The sequence below is a fragment of the Grammomys surdaster genome, unplaced genomic scaffold, assembly GCF_004785775.1.
Source record: "Grammomys surdaster isolate TR1022 unplaced genomic scaffold, NIH_TR_1.0 125974, whole genome shotgun sequence".
Classification (NCBI taxonomy): domain Eukaryota; kingdom Metazoa; phylum Chordata; class Mammalia; order Rodentia; family Muridae; genus Grammomys; species Grammomys surdaster.
In genome coordinates, this window is record NW_021620791.1 from 2,014,945 (window position 1) to 2,037,439 (window position 22,495).

General features: G+C 45.4%; 1 protein-coding gene across 1 annotated transcript in view; it reads left to right on the plus strand.

The window, feature by feature from the left end:
- The window catches only part of Nsmce2 (NSE2 (MMS21) homolog, SMC5-SMC6 complex SUMO ligase), a 225,658-nt gene extending 204,188 nt beyond the window's left edge, over positions 1–21,470 (plus strand). Inside the window, exons 5-7 of the mRNA XM_028753842.1 lie at positions 11,766–11,866; positions 12,219–12,325; positions 21,117–21,470. Of these exons, the coding sequence (XP_028609675.1) occupies positions 11,766–11,866; positions 12,219–12,325; positions 21,117–21,234 (326 nt within the window). The 3' untranslated portion in view covers positions 21,235–21,470. The remainder of the gene's footprint in view (positions 1–11,765; positions 11,867–12,218; positions 12,326–21,116) is intronic.
- Positions 21,471–22,495: the final 1,025 nt, after the last annotated feature.

The following is a 22,495-nucleotide window of genomic DNA, read 5'->3' on the forward strand; positions in this document are numbered from 1 at the left end:
CTGTAATACTGATTATTGTATGTTCCTCTGGATATGGATGCTTTGGGGCAAAGGAAGAGAATCAGAATTTGTATCCATCCATACTCCGGTGTTGTTTACTTTTGAAATATGACATCTGACTTTCGGGCATTTGATTCTGGCAGAGTGACATGTCATGGAGACTATACAGTGATATGGCCAAGGTTGTCATATGGCTCTGACATAGAAGGCCAAGTAACCATCCTCTAAAGAAATTGCCTTCAAAGCCGGGTGATGGTGGCGCACGCCTTTAATCCCAGCACTTGGGAGGCAGAGGCAGGCGGATTTCTGAGTTCGAGAGTTCGAGGCTAGCCTGGTCTACAGAGTGAGTTCCAGAACAGTCAGGGCTACACAGAGAAACCCTGTCTCGAAAAACCAAAAAGAAAAAAACGAAAAAAAAAAAGAAATTGCTTTCAAAATGTCTTTTTTTTGTTATACTTGGTAGCTTACACCTGTAATCCTAGCTGTCAGGAGCCACACATTGAAGGCCTGCTTGGGTGACATAGAGAGTCCCAGGCAAGCCAGGACTACAGTATGAGTCCCTGCCTCAAAACAAGCAACAAATCTAGTCTCCTTGGGTATGTGGCTAAGTGGTGAGCACCTGCCTTGCAAGTCTGAGGCCCTGAATTTGATCTCTGCAAGAGTTAAGGAGAATCAGTTTACATATAGCTGTACTGAAAGCAGCTCCTACTTCAGCAGCCAGGCCTTCACTGAACCTCCATGAAGCTCCTGTGTTTTAGCCAGATATGGTGATAGCATGAAGATGAAGGAGGCAGAGTACCCTCCCTAAACATATCTGGAGCCTGGTGGGGAAGTGACAGTGTGGAGGCTGAAAGAAAATGTACTTCTGCTATAGGAACACACAGAGGGAAGACTTGAATTGAGTCTTGAAGAATGTTAAGAGATTGATGTGGAAAGATGGTGGAGGGAAAGAAGAACATGGCGGAGTTGGACAAAATCTAACCAGTTTGGTAAGGATGCTGGGCTTGGGTCTGAGTTAGGAAACCATGGGAGATCAGGGTTTTCTAGGTGCCAAGGAATTGCCTTGTCCTATCAGAGACAATAATTTTAGCACAATCTAGCTGGGGTAGAAAGAGTAGGTTGGAAAAATGGGTGATAAAGAACATTATGTAGGCAAACAGGTCCTGTGAAGGGCTTGACTTGGGAGAGCAGCACTGAGTGAGGAGAATGAACCAGAACCAACAGTTTTAAAAGAGTGGATGACATCAGTAGGGTGTGTAGACTATCCTCATACCTGGCACCTAGTACTTCCCAGCCTCTAGTATAAAAACAGAAAGATGAAGCCGGATGTGGTGGTACATGCCTATAGCCCCAGCACTCAGGAGGCTAAAGATCACAGTAGGCTTAAGACCACCCTGGGCTACATATACATAGTAAGTAGGCAGCCAGTCTGTGCTACACAACAAGACTGTCTCCATGACAAAGATAAGAAGATGAACCTGAAGGGAATTTCTTCCAGTCTTTCCTTTCAGTAGACTTTTCTGTAATGTAGATAATTGAGAGTTGTAAACATACCTTCTTGGTGATAGCTAATCCATGTTTTCTTGTTAGATGTCGTGTGTATGTGTTTGTTTGTTTGTTGCTCAAAACAAGGAATTTGAATTGTGGATTTCCTACTTTTGGTTGGTGATCTGGGGATGACCACCACACCTCTCTTTTAAGAACAAATACAAACACTGTGTTTGATAATGCTTTTAAGTTCTTACTGCCATGAGATAGCATAGCCAAGTCTCACCTGGATGGCTTCCTCCCACCAGTTAAATGGTTTTGATGGTTTTTTAAAAGCTGTATTTTGACAGTACTTAATAGTTGAAAGCAAAATAATATGTGATGTCAGCTGAAGACAAAAGACATGTCTAACCCATTAGTAGATACAATAGTAAGTGGAAGTATGTATTATTAAGATGTAGGCACGTTTCTAGGAATGATCTGAAACTCCTTGCTCTTTTCCTTCAAGATAATCAACCATGGGCTGGTGAGATGGCTCAGTGGTTAAGAGCACTGACTGCTCTTCTAGAGGTCATGAGTTCGAATCCCAGCAACCACATGGTGGCTCACAACCATCTACAATGATATCTGATGCTCTCTTATGGGGTGTTTGAAGACAGCTACAGTGTACTTACATGTAATGAAAAATAAATAAATAAATAAATAAATAAATAAATAAATAAATAAATAAAACCTTTAAAAAAAAAAAGATAATCAACCATATGTCGAAAGAGCCAGGGAAGGGAAAGCAGGCAGCAGATTGAAGATGTTGACAGTGCTGTGTCAGCAGATTGCACACGCCAGGCTAATTTAAGCCTCCCTGTTGCCTAGGGCATGGAAGAGTTTGTCCCATGTAGAACCCCATCTTGCAGGTTCTTTGGAATGGTTTAACTGACCTTGTCTATGTTATAGGTACACACTGAATGCTCACGTCATGAGAATTTGAGTGCTAATGGTAATAAGTACTTTTTGCCAGGCACCATTCTGAGAGCCTTTCCTAGTCAGGCATGATGTCCCACACCTGTAATCTCAGCATTTGGGAGATGGAGGCAGGAGGCTCAAGTTCAAGGTCGAGTCAGTGAGGTGTCCTGTAACCTACACATGCACTGTACATATGTGTGTACACATGTACAGGTATGCACACACATACAATAAATCTAAAAAACAAATGTAAGAGTTCAAAGCTAGCCCCAGCCCAGGCTACCTGAGACCATCTCATCTCAAAAACCACACACCAGCACCACCCAACCCTTTTTCTATGCCCACTCATTTAGTCCTTGTATAGTTCCATGAAATAAACACCACTATTAACCCATCTTACTGCTGAGGAGATTGAGGCAAAGAAAGTTGAGATAACCTGCCAAGGCGTACTAGCTAATTGAACAAGGCAGGTCCAAGCAGGCTCTTTCCAGATCCCATGTTCTTAAATACTATAATTCTTGCTGCCTGGCATCCTTCCCGCATATCACACCTTCCTAGGGAACGTGGCTAAGTCGCCATCTTCATGAGGAGGTTCACCTACACAGCTCTCCTCACCTCTAGGGATGCTTCAGTACAGGAATGACAGGAGTATTTGTACCAGTTTATCTTGTGATTGCACCACACCACAAGGAACCTTCAGGGTCTCTGCTGGGACGTTGCAGTCCTATAAAAACCACATACAGGAGGAAGTTAAAGCTAAAAGAGCATGGTATAGAAGGCAAAAAAAAGGACATTGGCTGCTGAGGACTGGGTGAGGTGGGGTAGGATGCAGCAGGTAGGCCAAGATGGCTTCTCAAAGTACAGCGAGCAGAGACGGCTGTAGACTGTGGCTGTGTGAAGAGCAGGAGAGCATCCTTCAGTATGTTGAGCTGAGGTGGTAGTAGAGGAAGCATTCATGTTTAAGGAGGCAGCAGAGATGTGTCAAATCTGGGTATGAGAGGCATGGTGCTGAACATCTGTAGTCCCAGCATTTGAGAAGTGGAGTCAGGGGAATTGTAAATTGGAGAATTGAATTGATTGGAAGTTCTGCTTCAAAACTAGAGCATATATTCTTGTTGAAAGGTCTTTATCATCGAAGCTTATAGGGAAACTGCTGTCCCGAGAGGCTGTCCTGCTCTCTCTTGGGATCTGCTTTCCAGAAGTCGGCAGCTTTGACAAAGCCACTTGACTTTGTGTGTGTGTGTCCCTATCTAACTGTGCTCCTCCGGTGACAGGACCCCCCCCCACCCCGCTCTGGTTTAGGATTTTTATTTTTTCCAGTATAAGAACAATGCCTGGTACATAGTGGTGGTAAAATAGTGATGGTGATTAGCCCCGTGGGATGACTGTGGTCCCAGCACTTAGGAGGCTGAGGCAGGAGGGAGAGCTTGAGAGTAGCCTGGGCTGTCCTGTGAGACCCTGTCTCCACAGTAGTCATCATTATGACAGCAGTAAGGGTTCAGAGCTGCAGTGTTAGGATTCTGTGGTACCATACACATGTAGACACCCAATAAATAGTCACTGGAGCCACCTCACATTATAGTTGTTCTAATTTCATTGTGTTAGCCTCTGTTCACTGAGTAAGTATGTTGAAATGTAGGTTTGGTGACTTTTTATTTATTTTTATTCTTTACATACATACTGAGCAATTTTCCCTCCCTCCACCCCTCCCAGTTCCCCTCACACACCTCCTCTCTCCCCCAGATCCACTCCTCTATTTCCCTTAAGGAAAAAAAAAAAAAGAGCAAACATTGCAGGGATATCAATAGAACATGGCACAATAAATTCCAATAAGACTAGGAACAAACCCTCATATCAAGGCTTGGCAAGGCAACTCAATGGGAAGAAAAGGGTCCCAAGCACAGGCAAAGGAGTCAGAAATAGCCCACTCCCACTTTTAGGGGTCCCACAAGAACACGGAGCTACACAACCATTCACTGGAGAGTTTTGCCGTCCCGTGAAAAGTTAAAACGTGCTCGAAATCCTCTGCTCCATGGGACCTATCTGAACATGATGCACATTTTAATCCTGAAATATCGTTCACACACAGCAGGCACTGTGTTGACACAAAAAGTATTGGGAGCCAGGACTGAGTTACAAAGAAATTGAGTTATTAAGTGCCCCAAAGTCATAGGGCCCTCATCCGTCTGCCCCGCCCCCACACACACAGTCACAGCACTTTCTCATTAGGATCTGAGGCTCAGTGTCCAGGTAGGATTCCACAGGCCCAGGCATAGCTGGTACAAAGACAGACTTATTGGAACTGCGGAGTTTCAGACCTAGAATCAGTGAGCTTTGGGAGGCCCCTACATTTTCTGTGCACCAGCTCACCCTGTCTAAATATGCTGTCCCAGAATAGCACAAGCAAGAACCCCAGCAGGCAGCAAATATTTGTATAGCACTTCCTCCATACACTATTATTTTTGAGAGAAAAGTGCTTTTAGAAAATGTTCAGGCCTAATTGAAAAAGTACATAGCAATCAACATTTAGTCCCCACTAGCATAAAACTGTCTAACTAGTAGCCAAATTTGGGATGCCTGAAGACAGACAAGTGACTAATGCTAGGGCTGTGTGTGGCCAGAACCAAATGTATTTTGTGACCACAAGACCATGTCTGGATTCTCCTTTGTAATTACCACACAGCGTACTGTAATTGTAAAACTTATATTTACTTCCTGCCTTTGACATGTAGTCCAGGGTCTAGGGCTGCACCCAGACCTACAGTGAAGTTCTCTCTTATTTGACTATAAAGTATACAATTATTGTGTGTGTGTGTGTGTGTGTGTGTCCACATCTGTTAAATATGCAAGCATAATCTTGTGGGAAAATAAGCTTCTACCTTATTGGGTGAAGCGCATTACAAATCTAATGTTTATTGAACAACTACTATCTGCCAAGGACTGTTTTAGATTTTAGGAACCATAATAAGACCACAAAAGCCTTGTCTTCCCGGAGAAGCTGAGGCTGCTGGGAAGGAGGAAGGAAGACACGCACGAATGCTGTGTGTGCACCTCAGAGCACCATTAAAGTGCTAGGCATCGGTGGCTTCTGCAGCTTGATGCATCAGAAGAGGCCTCTCCAAGATGACATTTAAAATGACATTTTAAATGACAAGAACAAGTGGAACAAGCCAAGGCAAGAAGAACATTCCCAGCAGGTTAATGGAGGGACCCAGAGACAAGAAGGAATTTGCCATGCTTGCAGAGACCAGGTGACAGGTGACCAGTGTTGGTGAGGTTGAAGGGTGCTGTGTGGCATGGCCTTTGGCACCTGCCAGGAGGAACTGCAGCTGTCTAGACAGAAGGTAGTCATGGCTTGAACTGAGATCCAGGCAGAGGGCTGGCTGCCATTGGGAATATGGATGAGATCTGGAGTCAGAGAAGTAGCCATTGAACTGGATGTGAGGTGTGAAAGAAACAGTGTGCAGCGTGAATCCTGTGGGGTCAGCTTTGAGCAACTGGATGGTAGGGAAGTGGATGAGAGACCAAAGGCCTTAGCTTTGAGAGTGGAAACTGACATCTTGGTCTGCTCAGTGCCCGCCCTGCATGTGTCACGAGGACGAATTTAACTTTGGAAATACTCCATCATTCCTGCTTCCTCTGGTGTTCATTCTATGGCATCAAGGAAGGAAGGAGGTATATATGTATCCTCCCCACCTCCACCCCAGTTGCTGGAAAGGTGGATCATTGGTTAAAGCATTTCTTGTTTTTCCAGTGGACCCGAGATGGCAGACTTACAACTACCTGTAATTCCAGCTCTGGGGACTCTAATGGCTTCTTCTAGCCTCTGAGAACACACATATACATGTGGCATAAACTCACACATAAATAATAAATAATAAGCATATGAAAAAATTCAGGGCTTAGGGCTATAGCTCGTCTGCCTTGCAGAAAGTCCAGCACCACGCACACTAGACGTAGCTCACTCATAACTGTAATCCTGTCACTCGGGAGGTAGAGGCAGTAAACCCAAAGCTCAGGGCCATCCTCAGCTCCATAGTGAATTTGAGACCATCCTGCATACATAAGATCCTGTCCTAGAGGTGAGGGTGAAGGAAAGCATCATTTAACCAGTCATACTTGCTTACCTGACTCCTACCCTGTACATCCCTCCTCTGTAATCTTAGTTCTTGGCAGGCTTTCCTCCTCAGCATGGTGCTTGGTCCCTGAGCCCGGGCATGTAGATACAGAGTAGGGGTTCTGAGACCTGTCCGTCTAACAGCTCACATAGGCATCTAAAGATACATTGTATATGTCTGTCCAGCCATCCCTCAGTATCTATGAGAGGTTATCTCTGGGATGCCTGAGATACCAAATTTCACAAATGTTAAAGTACCTTAGACACAATGGCAGAGTGTTTGTCTAGAACACACAACCTCTTAGAGTCTTCAAGTCATCGCCGGGTTACTCATCATACCCAATTCAGTGTAAATGCTATGAAAAGAGGCACTGCAGTACTTAGAGACCAGGAACAAGAAGCAAAGGTCTGTGCATGTTTAGTATAGACACAGTTGCTTCTCAAACATTTTTCCTCTATGCCTGCTTTAATGCGTGTATGTAGGACCCAAGAGTGTGGATAGCTCAGTGTGGAAAGTAAGGCATCTCATTTGCTTGCTGCTTACATATGCATAGTCAGGAGCATTTTGTGATTCTTTAAGATTACATTGCCTTAATCCAACTGCTCCTTTATTAAAGGTCTAGTCTCTACAGTTGCCTTCAAAATATCATGGGGCTTAAAACTTTTTTTTGTCTATATACTAAAAATAGCAGTATACATCATGGGTATTATGTGAGTCTTAAGTGAAATACTATCAAGTCACTGGAGCTGTCTTCAGTAAGTAAGCTATTATTAGTATTAATGAGACACCTGGACGATGGAGCACTCGGGACGCGGCAGCACCCTGACAGCACCCTGGGAGCACCCTGGCAGCACCCTGGGAGCACCCTGGCAGCACCCTGGGAGCACCCTGGACAGTTTTAAGCACAGTCTATCCTTTGTCTGACTCTTGGTGTTCTGGGATAAGTAAGACTTCAGGTAGCAGCTAGCCTCACTTTTCAAATGCCTGTGGTTCTGTCAGATCTGTACCTTTCTCTCTGGCCTGCCTTTTACCACATGCAGCATGAGTTTTGTCCTCAGGATCAGGTAAACTACCATAAGTGATACTTACTGCCAGATGCGACCTTTTGTGAGCACCTTGTAGAATCCCAGCATTAATGTCACTTTCTATAAATACAGGTGTAGGGTGAGGAAATGCTCTCTTTAGAGAAGTGTCGCTATTGCAGTCGTTCCCCTTTTAGACTCTCTCGGTCTGTGGGCTATTACTCACTGCTGGCATTCGCCCTTCTTTCTCGTTACCTCCCTGTTCGTGATCTCTGCCATCTCTTAGTTCCCCACTCAGCCTCCCTAGCGGTTGGCATTGCATCTGAGTTGTGCTTTCTTGCTTCCTCCACCTTTTGAAATTTAAAAATAGAAAATAACCAACAAACCCACAGTCTTTCACATGGGCTGAACTCTGTTAATACATCTAACAGATTTTCCGGTGAATTCCACACTGTAATATTTATAGTCAGAAATCTGCCATCGGTTCAGAATAAGCTGTGTAAGAAATTTACAAGGAGCTACTTTTATTTTGACTGTCAGACACAAAGTCAGGACTAGAGTCAGCAGCCCACAGGAGGAGGCTTTGCAAAGTGGGTCCCAGAGGCAGCATGGCTCCCAGCCTCCCCCTCACCGGTTTCCATTACCTGCCCACTTCCTGAGTCGCTACTTGATAAGGGAGTCTTTAAGGAGTCTCTCATACGGTGAATGCCAAGCCCAGGGCTCAGAAAACCTGCAGACCTTCATAGGTGTGAGCACTATTTACAGAAGCCCCACCCCCATATCACAGTAAACAGACATGTACCAAACATGTACAAATTCTTACATATTAAATGCCATTTTATTGCTGACAGATGTTTTAAACTTTTTGCAATTTTGCTTTGAAAATAGAGTGACTGCAAATGACTGATGTGTCATTGGCTGTTAGTGTCTAAGCAGTTATCTTTGCATAATTTATTAAATTAAATAATAGATCCAGCCTGTATATTGATTCCAAATGAAATATTGTTAATTACTAAATAAACAATTACTAAGGACAAGCATATAATACAATTTGTAGGCCTTTAACATGAATTGATTTTAATTTGACAGCTAGCTTGCTTAGAATAAAGGATTAAATGCTGCTGATCAGTAGTGCCTTAGACCAGAAGACGCCCCACCAGTTTGGCAGTTGGAAGTACGTGGATAGACAAACACAGTTGAGCATCCCTAATCCAGATATCTGAAATCCGAAACTTTCCAAAATCTCAAACTTTGGAGTCATTGTGTTGACATGCATAAAGATTTCTGATTTTTGCTGGGCAGTGGTGGCGCACATCTTTAATTCCAGCACTTGGGAGGCAGAGGCAGGAGGATTTCTGAGTTCGAGAGTTCGAGGCTAGCCTGGTCTACAGAGTGAATTCCAGGACAGCCAGGGCTACACAGAGAAACCCTGTCTCAAAAAAAAAAAAAAGATTTCTGATTTTGAGATAGAGATGCACACCTATAAATGGTTTCAGGGTCTAGGATACTTTTCTAGAATCTTGAAAAGGGCTAAGATCACAGACACTGTACCTAATGTGTATGGTTTCCGGAGTTCTGCTTGGGAGTCCAGCATCATTATTCTCACCTTATGGAATGAGCACAATTTAGGAACATGAAATTGCCATACAAATAAAGAAAGGGGTCCAATAAAAGAAGGGGACCCTTCTAAAGGAGCAGTTGAGGAAGAATTTCTGGCCTCCAACCAGATGGCCTTGAACAAAAACTCCATGCCCTTTGTCCTGCCTTAGTAGGACGGACAGACAGACAGACAGACAGACACATAGTTCCATAACACAAAAGTTTACAAACCCCTCTGACCCTGTTGGAGTTTCTGTCTGGCTGTCAAGGGCTTTTCTCCCACACCTTGACAGGAAAGCAGTTTTAGGCCTTCATTATTCTACCAACATGAGAGAAAAGAGAGAAAAGAGGAGGAAAGAATAAGCCATTGACAGACAGTTGACAAGTATAGACTAAATACCCCTTACCCGAAATGCTTGGGACCACAGTGTTTGTGGTTTGGGATTTTCAAACATTTACATGTACATAATGATCTACCTTGAGGCTAGGATACAAGCCAAGCAGAAAGTTTACCTATATCCCATACAGCTTGAGACTTTGTTTCATGGATACAATTAAAATACTATATGACATCTTAGATAAATGAACGTCCTCACCAGAAAATAACCACCTGAGCAAAAACAGACTCCGATGTCATATAGTACTTTAATTGTATCCATGAAACAAAGTCTCAAAGTGGCATTGTCCAGGTCTGGTGTCACGTAGGTATGCAAAATGTTGTAAGTTTTGGTATATTACAGATTTTAGACTTGCAGGTTAGGGAGACTCGGCCTGTAACCTGTCTGCAGAAAGAAGCTTAGCCTTATCATCCCATTCAGGAGTCACCTGTCAGTAAAGGACAGGTGTAACACAGTGAGAGGAAAGGCATTTTGGAAGCAGATGGCTCTGTGTCACAGCCTCACAGTCACTGCGCAGTAGTTCTTGGTGCAGACTAAGAGCTAAGGTGTCCCCCAGGTCAGCAGCCTTTATAGCAGCAACATGATGTCATTTGTCTTTTCACATGAGCTCCTTGAGAATCCCCAAAATGGTATTGGGAGGGGTTAGATGCCCGAAAGATACTGAAATCTAGCTGTCTGTAGAAGCTTCTCTCTGTGAGACCAACCATTAAGATACTTACAAAAAAAAAAAGATGCCATCCTCTGGTTTGTTCTGGGAAATGTAATTACTTTTAAATTTTAAAATCTTGAGGCTGGAGAGATGGCTCAGGTGTTAAGAGCCCTGACTGCTTTTCCAGAGATCCTGAGTTCAATTCCCAGCAGCCATATGGTGACACACAACCATCTGTAATGAGATCTGGTGCCCTCTTCTGGTGTGTCTGAAGACAGCTACAGTGTACTCATATAAATAAAAATTAATAAAAAAGATTTAATTTTAAATTTTTATTTATGTGAACTGGGTGTGGTGGCTCATGCCTTTAATTTTTGCACTGGGGAGCAGAGGTAGAGGGATCTTTGTGAGTTCAGTGCTAGCCTGGTCTACAAAGTGAGTTCCAGGACAGCCAGGGCTGTTACACAGAGAAACTGTGTCTTAAAAAAAAAAAAAAAAAAGCCAGGCAGTGATGGCACACGCCTTTAATCCCAGCACTTGGGAGGCAGAGGCAGGCGGATCTCTGAGTTCGAGGCCAGCCTGGTCTACAGAGTGAGTTCCAGGACAGCCAGGGCTATACAGAGAAACCCTGTCTCGAAAAACAAAAACAAAAAAAACAAAACAAACAAAAAAAGGATGTGAGGAGAGGTGGTTCAGTGGTTAAGCACTGGCTGCTCTTCCAGAGGACCTGGGTTCAACTCCCAGCAACCACATGGCAGCTCACAGCTGTCTGTAACTCCAGTTCCAGGGCCTCTGACACCTTCACACTAACATGCATACAGACAAAACACCAATGTACATTTAAAAAAATAAATAAAAACGTTATTTATGTTGACATGCAATGGGAGTGTTGTTATTAACTTAGATACAGCAATAAATATGTTTTTAAATTCTTCAGTCTTAATTTCTACTATGTTAAATACTGATACATACAACCCATTTTTTTAAAACAGTTCCTGGAGTCCTCTATAATATCTAAGACCTCAAAGAAGTTCAAATCATACATTCCAAATGACTGTTTCTGAACTGCCCACAAGAAGGTCCTTCCTATAGATTGTTTCTTGAGGCAGGGGCCATGTTGCTTTGTTTGTTTGTTTGTTTGTTTGTTTGTTTTCTCCATTTGTCTTGGTACCAAAGCTATGAAGCAGGGCACCTTGCTAGCCCAAAGCCTGTGACTGGACACAGAAGAGACTAGGTCCTCTGACTCCTTTGACTACGTCATCTGTTACCAAGCAGTTTTCCCTTACAGATTAATTATCTGAACTTTGTAAAGTCGTATTTTACTGCCATGGACCTTGGGTTCCTTATCAAAAGTGGGCAGAACTGGGCACCCCTTGGGATTCTGTTAAACAGAAAAGTTAACATGCATCCATCCCAATGCCTGGTGAAGGGACTGAGGTCAGATAGGCCCTGAGGAACGCCCTGCCCTTTCTTCCTCTCCCTGGCGTGCTGCTGAGCCAAGGAAGCTCACTGGCCCCCTTTCTCCCTGTAGATGGTATTCATGCAGACAGAGAGAATGATGGGACAGAAGGAGTTGACGAAGATATGATTGTGACCCAGAGCCAAACCAACTTCATCTGCCCCATAACACAGGTATGGCTTCCTCTTTCCCCTCAAAGAAAATGGAGTTAGGTTAGTTTCACAGGGGCAGAAGGGTTCCTGATTCCTTTCTGATATCCTACTGGGAGGGAGGAAGCAAAGTGATGAGATCAAACTGTATACTTGGGAGGTTTGTGGCTAACAAGTGCTTTCATTTAACTATATACTTTAGGGCCTGGGAAAAAGTTATAGCCCAGAGACCAAGTAAAGTTACAGCCCCTGTAGCCCTGAATTTCCTGATTTCAAGCTAATGCTTAAAGCCATAAAGATGAGAAGTTAGCCTCTGTGGGGGACTAGGACATGGGTAGTTATTATTCCTGAAACCCTGATGTCTCCTTAATCATAGCTGGAAATGAAGAAGCCAGTGAAAAATAAAATGTGTGGCCACACATACGAAGAGGAAGCCATTGTTCGCATGATTGAATCCAAGCATAAGAGGAAGAAGAAGGCCTGGTAAGTGGGTGCTGAGGGGAGCAGAGCATCCTGGCCCTCAGTACATGCCAGAGAAAGCTGCCCATACTCTCCCCTAGTTATGGCTTTGCCCAGACTGTCAACAGGAAACTGGCTATCCGGGAAGAGCAGTGTGCAGAAGACACTGAAGGCATTCCAGCTACACCATCAACACAGAAGGAAGAGAGTAGGTGGACTATAGTATTAGATTCCAGGACTCTGGAGAACTTGTAATGTTTACAAGGTAGCTAGCTGGGGCCTAACTCAGTTCATAGAGCGCTTACCTGGCACACAGGAATTCTTGCTTTCAATCCAAGGCAGCACACAAATTAGGTCTGGACACATGCGCCTGTCACCCCAGCACTCAGGCAAAGACGGGGACGTGAGAGTGGAGGCCTGGGCTCCATGACTTTCTCTCTCTCTCTCTCTCTCTCTCTCTCTCTCTCTCTCTCTCTCTCTCTCTCTCTCTCTCTCTCTCTCTCTCTCTCTCTCTCTCTCTCACACACACACACACACACACACACACCAACAAACCAGAGTGAGTAGCTAAGGATCAAAAGAACTGTGATCTGAGATACCCCTTTTTTCAGTGTGTACTTAACCAAGAGGAAATTACCTAATTCTTTGCTTTCTGCAATAGTGCTTTGGTTTTAAAACAAGCATTGTAAGACAAGAATTCATATCCAGTGGTCTTGGTGAGGAAGACTGCATTATCAAAGAAATGCTTTCATTTAATCATGCAAATAACTTCCCAAATGGTTTCAGTTAATCCATGGCTAACTCACCAATGAGAATTCTTTTAACTCCGAATCTTCCGTCCCTTCTCTCCCTACCTCCCAACCCCAGGACCATGGCTCTGTGCCTGTGACGAGAGTCCTCAGTGGGCCACACTGGAGCTGACTGGGCTTGGCATCTCCTGAGCTCTTATCGCAGGAATGGAATGGCAGGTGTGACCGTTCTCAGGCTCCGATAGCAGCCCCTTTGATGTGTGCTTTGCTTCTGCATCACCCAGACCAAGAACTGGAATTCCCCTCCCCTCCCCACGTGGGTGTGGACTGAGAGAGAGATAGCTCCGTGGCCATTCAGTCAAGTCATTTACAGGATTTACTCTAGAAGACAAATGGCTTTGCAGCCTTTAGGCTAAAAGTATAAACCATTAGTTCATTTCTCTGTCTTGCATTTCCGCCTTAGAGTCCAAATACTGTAGTTCCCTAATGACCTTGACATTTTATTGACAAGCATAATTGTGTTTCTGGACTTCCAAGCCTTCCTTCTCTACTAATTTTTTTCCCTGTGTTCCTTCTCTGACGAGCCAGAAAGGTTCAACATAATCGCTAAGAGTGCTTCCTAGTTCGCTGGCTTTGGCAGCTCCTCTTTCCGACAGTCTGTGATACTCTCCTGAAGTTGGGGTGGAAAGGGCAGGGACTAACACAAAGCGTGTTTCAGTTTCCTCCCAGCAGCCACAGGGTCAGTGGCAGGGTGTTCCCACACTTAGATGGCCTTCTTCTCAAGTACAGCTCTGACTCTCTAACGCCTGTTGCCTATTTTGAACTACACACAGTACTTGCAAGCATGTAAGTGACACTTGTCATCTAAGGAAGCCTTCTCTCCCTGTCATGCTTCCATAACCTAAGGGGCAGACACCTGAAAATGTCTATAGACTGATAATAACCATTAAGTCTGAGTGGAAGAAGGCTTTACAAAGATGACATTGTTATTAGGCCTTAAGAAATAAAGGAAAATACCGGGGAATGGTGAAGGGGGCTTAGGAGCCACACCTCTTGAAGTTTTCCTCTTTTTACTAGGTCAGATTTCCCCTCTTTTCTTCTTTCCATGTGTATTGTGTGTGATATGTTTGCATGGGTGTATATGTGTTCATATGTTTGGGTGCACATGTGAAGATGGTATGCATAAACATTGTGTGCTCATACATGGAGAGACCCAGTGTTGATGTCAGGATCTTCCTTGACTAGAGGTAAGATCTTGAAAAACCCAAGCTTGCCGATAAGGCTAGTCTCACTAGGCAGTGTGTCCCCAGAGACCCCTGTCTCTGCCTTCTGAGTCTGACATTATAACTGAGGCACTGCAGGCTCCAGGGATCTCACCCTAGGCCTCTCATTTGCACAGCAGATGCTTTAGCCACTGTGCCCTTCCCCCAGCTCCCTCAGCTAGGACAGCCCTGAGTATACAGCTATATAAAATAGGTATATAAGTTAAGCATTTAATAATAATAAAATATAAACAAATGTATTCAAAGATAGTTCTTCAACATTTATATTTTACTCTTTATTAATGACTAAGGCAAATTTGCACACTAATGAGGAGATATGCTTAATTTTATATAAAGAATTAAATACTAGCTGAATATTTGATGCAGCAGGATAGAGTACCTTCAGTGTTTTTCAGAGTTGATTGAAACTTTTGATTTTCTAATTGTCAGTGCCAAAAACACCATAAATACATTGTACAAAAGGACAGAACTCTCTTTACAGCCATTTTAGAAACTGTTAGGAATTCTATTCTAACCCCAAGCCAAAATACATTCTACAATTTTGTTATGAAACCTAAAGGTAGTAACACTACAATTTCTAAAATCAAACATTCAGCTATAGTACAATGCAATGATGTAGTGATTTGCTACCGTCCATGGAACATGGGCACAGGAATTTATAAGGTACAGTTGTCTCAGATCTAAGCGGAGGTCTTTCCCTGGCACTGTGCGGTGTGACAGTCCCAGTGGAGAAACACACAGAGTGTGGAGAAGAAAAGCTGCACGAAGTCTGTACTACACCATGCATGTGGGCAGCAGGCAAAAGACTGCTGCTCTCCAAAGGACCCGAGTTCAGTTCTCAGGATCCATCTTCAACTCCAACCCTAGGGGATCCAGCATCCTCTTCTGGCTGCCATACCACCATGCAGATGCTGCAACAGACATACGTGCAGGCAAAAAAACTAAGACAAATAAAAAATAGCAAAGTAGTTTTTAACTGGGTCTTTAGTTAGTTTGTTTATTTGTGGAACCATGGGTATCCTAGAACTCACTGTATAGTCCAGGCTGGCCTTAAATTCACAGAGATCCACCTGCCCCTGCCTATTGAGTGCTTGGAATAAAGGCATGCCCCTCCACACTAATCAAAAACTGGTTCCTTGTGTAGAGCCTTCCTCTCACCCTACACCCCTACACCCCACACCCCACCCCCATTGTCAGACCAGCTTTTACTTGGAGGGCAGTAGGCCTGGTGTTGGTTACTGTTTGTGACAGTCTATACATCTGTCACAGAGGCCATGAATGTCCGTTTCATCGCTTCCCTGGTCTGTAAACTGATGGTGATAGTTGCAGTTTTCTCACTGGTACATCTGAAACGTGAATAAGATATTGTGTAAAGTAGCTAAAGGAGCAGGCAGACACTCAGTAAGTCTCAGTAACCATGAGCCCTGCATCCTGGTCCTCAAGCTTTTGCCAGCATCGTCACCAGTATCTACCAGCTCTGCCCATAGGCACAGGAGCCCTCGTAGGGAAAGGGGATTAGGAGCTGGGGAAGTTACTACAGAAGCAGTGCAGGGGACAGGTGCTACAGGCTGTGCTGGTGCCAGGCTGGTGCTCCCAGTGCATTCTGTTACAGAGAGTGAGCACACACAGGAGGAGAGGTGTGTGCATGTGCCCCATAGAGTGTGGCAACTGACTGAAAGTGGGGGAGGGGCAGAGGGGAAGATGACTGCTAATTCTGTTGAGTGTCAAGCAGTTGCTAGCTGTCATTGGTCTAGGGAGAGGTGGAAGAGAGGAAAGTGGCCAGCAAGGCTTCTGAGAGTCTTGAGATCACAGCCACTGGAAACAGCAGAGGTGCAGAGGTGTAGGCTTTGCCCCTAGAAGGTGACTGAGCCGGCCTTGAGAATTGTGTCGCTATGAGTATAGAGGTGGGCAGCTGTGACTGAGACACAGCTCTGGAGAGGCAAGCAGGGCAGAACCTTGGCCCGGCATAAGCTCTCCTCACCATGAAGCCTTAGCACCAGCATGAAGACTCAGCCCGTTGTACTCAGCTCCAAGCAGCTTTTGTTCAGCAGTTACTGCATTCAAGGTAGAAGATGCTGTGGGAAGCAGCCTGAACCACACCCAAGACGAGAGGTGCTGTAGTCACAGAGCCAGTGTCAAATACAAGGCACACATGGAAGCAGATTAGAACTCGGGTTCTGTTCACATCTTACCCCATAGGATTCTGATTCAGCATGAAGTGGTGTCATTTCCCATGAAGCACTGTTTAAAAAATGTGTGTGACACATCCTGTTAGAGAACTGTTTCTTTCTCCTGTTCCAATTATGTTACTGGAGTCCCAGGCACGCTATGTTACTGGGTACCATCTGAACTTTCCCAGCATGCTTCAGACCCTGGAGGCCTCTCTGTTGGGTTGAGGTGGAATAATCTTGTGGCGCTTTCCCCCTAAGCATACTGTTAGAGTCATTTCTGAAAATAGCACTCTTAATCAGAAAGCTATTATCTCACAAAGAAAGCTGCCTGCTGGTTTTCATGTTAATGAACTAGGGCTGATTGTGACCCCAGCCCATTGTTTTGGTTTTCTGAATCTTTGACAGGCATTCAAAGCATGTCAGACAGAGTGAAGAGAAATGTGTGACGTCAGAGCAGAGTCACCAACCAACAAATAACTGAGCCTCTCAGCCAGGCTCTTTATCTAAAGTGGAAATTACATCAACTCAAACTCCCAGGGACCCTAGAGCTAACAGGGAACTCCTCCCAGATCTGTGCTAGCCCATTTCTTGGCTGTGGAGAAGACAGGGAGATAGCTCAGTGAGGCTTAAGCTCATGCCCAAAGTTCACATAAAAGTGCCAAGTGCACTTGTAATAGTTCACTTGTAATCCCAGCACTGGGAAGGAGAGAAAAACAGGCAGGTCTCTGAGGCCCACTGGCTGGCCAGCCTAGTGGATACTTAGCGAGTTCTAGGCCAGTGAAAGACTCTCTCAGAAATAGATAAATAATAAATAAAACATACGGTGGCACCTGAGAAGGACAACATGGATGTCCTCTGACTTCCGTAGCATATACACATGTTCACGGCTGCGCGTACACACAGGCAGAAGCACAGAACTGACAGGAAGTTTGCTGGTGTGCAGTGTGAACACACAGCTGTGGGGCCCTTACGGCAAATAGTCATCACGCTTACCTCACTGCTTTGTGACACATCACCCTGGACTTGGAGGGTATGGGACAGAGTTACTGTCTGAGTGTAGGTATGTCAGGAATCTACCCAGCTCTAAGGCCAGAAGCATCTATACAGCTGCTTCCTAGAGCTTATGGGCCAAACCTTAGCATTCTTAGGACGCAAATCCGCACCTCTCTCAATACTCAGCGTTGTGTGATCACGAGCTGAAACTGAAGCCCCAATTCTCTGAAGCCCCTGGGACCCTCTGCACCCTGAGACCTTTCCTTAGCATAGACTCTTAAGTTTGCCCTATGCTGTTAAGGAATGCTCTGCCCTGTGGCTGACCCGGGCTCAGGACCAGCCTCTCCTTCCAGGCTTGTGCGTCTGAGCCCTTCCTGGGGATGATCTGATGATGCTGAAGGTGTTGCCACACCTGACTCGCTCACCAGGATGTCCTGGGGATTATGGCCTAATGCTTGGGTAGTGTTGTTTCTCAGAGCAGGAATGCCCTGATTCAAGCTGGTGGCATCATGGCCTTTTCTTATCCTTTTTAGTTTAAAAACTTGTTCGTTTCTGTGGGGTGGGGTGGGAAACAAGGCTGTGCCCTGGTTCCTGTCCAGCCTCTCCTCCAGGAAGTCTCCCCAGAGAATCACTCATGCTCTTCAGTCCTGTTCTCACCCTGTCTCGTGTTGAGCCACCTTGTTTGAGGAGACAGGTCTGGTAACTGTGGTCTGCAATAGCAACTGCTTCTGCATGGTAAGGCCTGGAGCACAAGCCTTTGCCTGTGGCATTCAGTGGCCTTGATTTTCACTGTGCCAGGATGCCTGCAGACAGACAAGACCTCTGCTTTCATCTGTTTGCAGGAGAAACCTTGTACAGTCCCTTGGACAGTGTCAGCACTAGAGGAGCTGGCTACTAGGTCTTTGCCACTCTTTTGGAGATGGTCTCACTATATAGCCCAGACTAGCCTAGAACTTTCTGTGTAGCTCAGTCTTGCCTCAGCCTCCCAGGTGCTGGGATTATAGGCATATACCACTTGTCCTGGCTCTTCCATTTTCAAGTTTGTATTTTTGTTGTCAGGTCACCTTGCTCCCCTCAGATACTTGATTTATATATCCCATCCCCAGAGCCTGTCTCTGCATGACACAGACCTCACCGAGCTCCATCCCATCAACATGAGTGTGGGCGCCTCCTCTGCAGCCCAGTGGTGTGGTTAATTCCGTCAGCCATTCTCAGAATGCCCTCATTTACTGACTAAAGCCACTGATGTCATCAGGAAGTCCTCCCCCCTCGCTCTCCACTTCCCTCTCCACTGCTTATTCACTGTCTGGCAGATGGAGGTAGACCTTGTTCTCAGGAGTCCACTGCACCCAAGGCTGAGAGCTTGCCTCTCAGGGAGGTTCACTCCAGAAACCTCCTGTTCTGCACTTCCATGTCAGGGAAGCCTAAGGAATGACAGTGTCCATTTCTAAAGGCCTGAATGTGTGTACTTCTTCATCATCTCATCCTTAGAGATTTCAAAGTACATAGATCGAGCTGGGTTAGGCAAGTGGGGCTACACAGCAAGACTCAAAGAAAAAAGAAGGGATGGAGGGAAAAAAGAAGAGAGAGAGAGAGAGAGAGAGAGAGAGAGAGAGAGTGAGTGTGCGCTTGTGTGCCTGAATGTACAGGACACATTTAGCATTTCAAAATTAATTCCCGTTCTCAAGCTTACTGTCCCTTGCACATAGATTGCACACCATCCAGGGAAAACCCCTGTCCTTCGAACACTCATTGACCGATCAAGGCCAGGAAACATCTCCTCTTTCCTACCTTATCCCTTCGTTTCCTAGAACTTGGTGCATTGTAGCTCCCAGATGAGGTCCCCTTCCCTTGGCCTTTTACCTTTTACTGTGTGTTTCCTGTGCCTTTTGAAGAGCTGTCTCGGGTCATGGGGCTGAGCTTTGTGTGGGTCAGAGCCGTGTTTGTACTTAAGGTTATGTGGTTAGGACCTAGCCCAGAGCTGATCACACAGAAGCAGGCTGAATGCGTGGTGTGTATGTGCACAGGGTCTGTGTAAGTACAGACAGACCAGATAACTTAAAACTTCCAGGAGAGCAGTGGCCAGCCTAGGAGACGTTAAAGTGGAAAGACACCATGGGGCACTCTGGGGCCCGTTGCCCTGTGGAATAGGGACCCTGCTCCTATTTTATAGCAGGGAAACCCAGGCTCAGAAAGTTTATCTCGGCCACCAATCAGGTGGTTGAGAGAATTTAGGCCCTGTATTAGCTTGACTGCAAACACTGGGCATTTAGCCCTGCCCAAACCTTGTTCACAGTAAAAAGAAGTCAGGTGATTCAGTCCAAACACTCCCTCAAATGAGCCGGCTAACTGAGCGAGGCCTTGAGTTCCACCCTTTTCTGGTGACTCACATTTTTAATTCCCTCACCTCAGGCTTCTGGCCAGTGCTCAGTGTCCCTCTCAGTGTCTCCATTGAGAGGTTTAGTGGCATTTAGGAGGATACAGTCCAGGCAGGACTCCTACCCCCATCCCTGTCCTGTGTTCCCTTCCCATCACAGTGCAGGGCCTGCAGCTGTCCACTGCTTGGCTCTGCCCTCTCCTTTAGGTTTATTTGCCTTCCATCCGTAGGTCTGTAGGTCCTATGCCCAGTGTGTGTTGGAGCCTGTCTCTACCACAGACACTCAACCAGACTGCCTCACCCTTCCTGTACTTCTGTGGGACCCCCCACTATTTCCTCTGCTTTACCCTTTGCCCATTGGCCTTCTGTCCTCTCTAAGTAGCTAGAGTAAGTTTTGTTGTTTTTTTTTAAGACACTCAATCTCATCCCACCCCTATCTAAAAAACTTCCAGGAGGTTGTTTTCATATTTAAAATGATACCCAGGGCTAAGGAAGTGACTCTGTTGATAGAGCTTTAACCTGTCACGAAGGAAGCCCTGCATGAAGCCCTGCGTTTGACACACACATACCTGCCCCCAGCATAGCATAAAACCCCGGTGTTGGTGGTGTGTGCCTGTAACCCTAGCACTGGGGAAACGGGATCAATAGGAAGTTCATCTCCAGCTACTTAGTGGGTTCAAAGACAGCCTGGGCCACGTGAGACCATGACTCAAAACAAAATCAGAAATAATAACAAAACAAAGTAATAATCCAGAGGATCACCTTGCCCTTGGTGTCACCTCGTTTACTCTCACTGCAGAACACCTGGCCAAGCCTTCTAGGCAGCCTAGACCACATGCAAGCCTGTCTCCCCCCTTCCCTGTTCCCCCATGTTCCCTCTGTCCTGCATTGCTTCACTGCTATCGTGGCATGGTATTTGGCTACTTGGTGTGCCTCCCGTTAGAAAGCAAGCTCCTAGTGCAGGGGCCGCTCCTACATTGCTTGCTCCCCCAGCCCCAAACCAAGCCGCCCTCAGTGAAGAAAATGGGTATGTGTGCATGACTCTGGGTTTGAGGGCATTCTGGTTTTGTTCTTGGATTTTTGGTTTTGTTGTTGTTGTTGTTGTTGTTGTTGTTGTTGTTGTTGCTGCTGCTGTTTTGGGGTTGTTTTGCAACGTGTTCTCATTCCAGTGCCTGGCTGTGAGAGAAAGTTAGTGCTTAAGGCAGTTCGATGGACTGATGGCTTTTCTTTCCTCCCTCACAGTTGCCCCAAGATTGGCTGTAGCCACACAGACATGAGAATGTCAGATCTCATTCCGGATGAAGCCCTGAGAAGGGCAATCGAGAGCCACAACAAGAAGAAAAAGCGCTACTCCGAGTAGGAACAAGTCACCTGCCCACAGGGATGTCAGCAGCCTACCTCCCCGACAGCCACCAGAGAGTGAGGGCAGACAGCAGTAGGCCTGGCTGAGCAGTGCTCTGTTTGCAGCGACCCTTGACCCTTGGAGGCTAATTGTAATGGAAAGCATTTTCTAAGTTATCCAATAAAAACACAAGTACATTATATTCTATATCTTCAGGTGCTCTGAAATTTTAAATAAAACTTTGATAATCCTCAGCATAGTCCTGCCTGTATCTCTTCCAGTAGGTAAAGGGTTCCCAGGGTATCTATCAATCTCTCTCTCTCTCTCTCTCTCTCTCTCTCTCTCTCTCTCTCTCTCTCTCTCTCTCTCATACTTCTAAACAGTTTTTATAATTGTTTCAACTGAAAAATGTCTTTGGAGTGATAATTAAGGTGAAAAGGAGAGACCCCTCCCAGATGTAAGGGAAGCAAAGGCAGCAGCATCCAATTATACAGCAAAGCCAGCAGACGCCCCGTTTACTTTCATGATTGACAGTGCTGGGTTTGGAAATGCTGTCATTTGTCATGGCTGTCTGAATGGTGTAGAATGTTCTAGAACATGCTCCCTGGGGCAACGGTAAGGAATGCCCGTCCATAACGTAAACATGGCTGTATCCCTCGGAGGCCTCAGGGATCACATGGAGCCACTACATTCTGAGCACTCTGCTCAGCAAACTGCTGGATGTTCCCAGGAGACGACTCCATCCTCTGGGTCCTGTGTCCACAGCACATGGTGTCTTCAGCAACAGGGACTTAACCTTCAGTTTCTGGGGACAGCCAAGGGCAACAGCAGTAGCCTCTAATGTTCTTGGAGCCTTGGAAAACCCTAACAATTCAAAAGCTTTCTCATGCCCGGCACTGGGGTTTTTGTCAGTTTATGGCTCTTGTGGGAAGCGTTGTTAGCCCAGATGGAAGTTTTTTCATTTAAACTATATATGTATATGCATACACAGACTTACATGAATCCTTAGGTAGAGAGAGGGGGCCAAAGGATTGTAAAAGCCAGGTCACACCCATTTGCTATGATTGCATTTCCTAGAGATGTCAGAGAAGCTATACCCATGCAGTCTGATCAGGATGGCTGCCTAAACAAGACCTGAACAAGCATGACACTGACAGACATGTTAGCATGGAAGGGGGAAAGCTCAAGAGACCTCAACACTAGACAAAATACTACTCAGAAATAAAAAGAGTACGAGAAGTAGTCTTCCCTGGGAAAGAGTCCTCCAGTTGGTTATCTA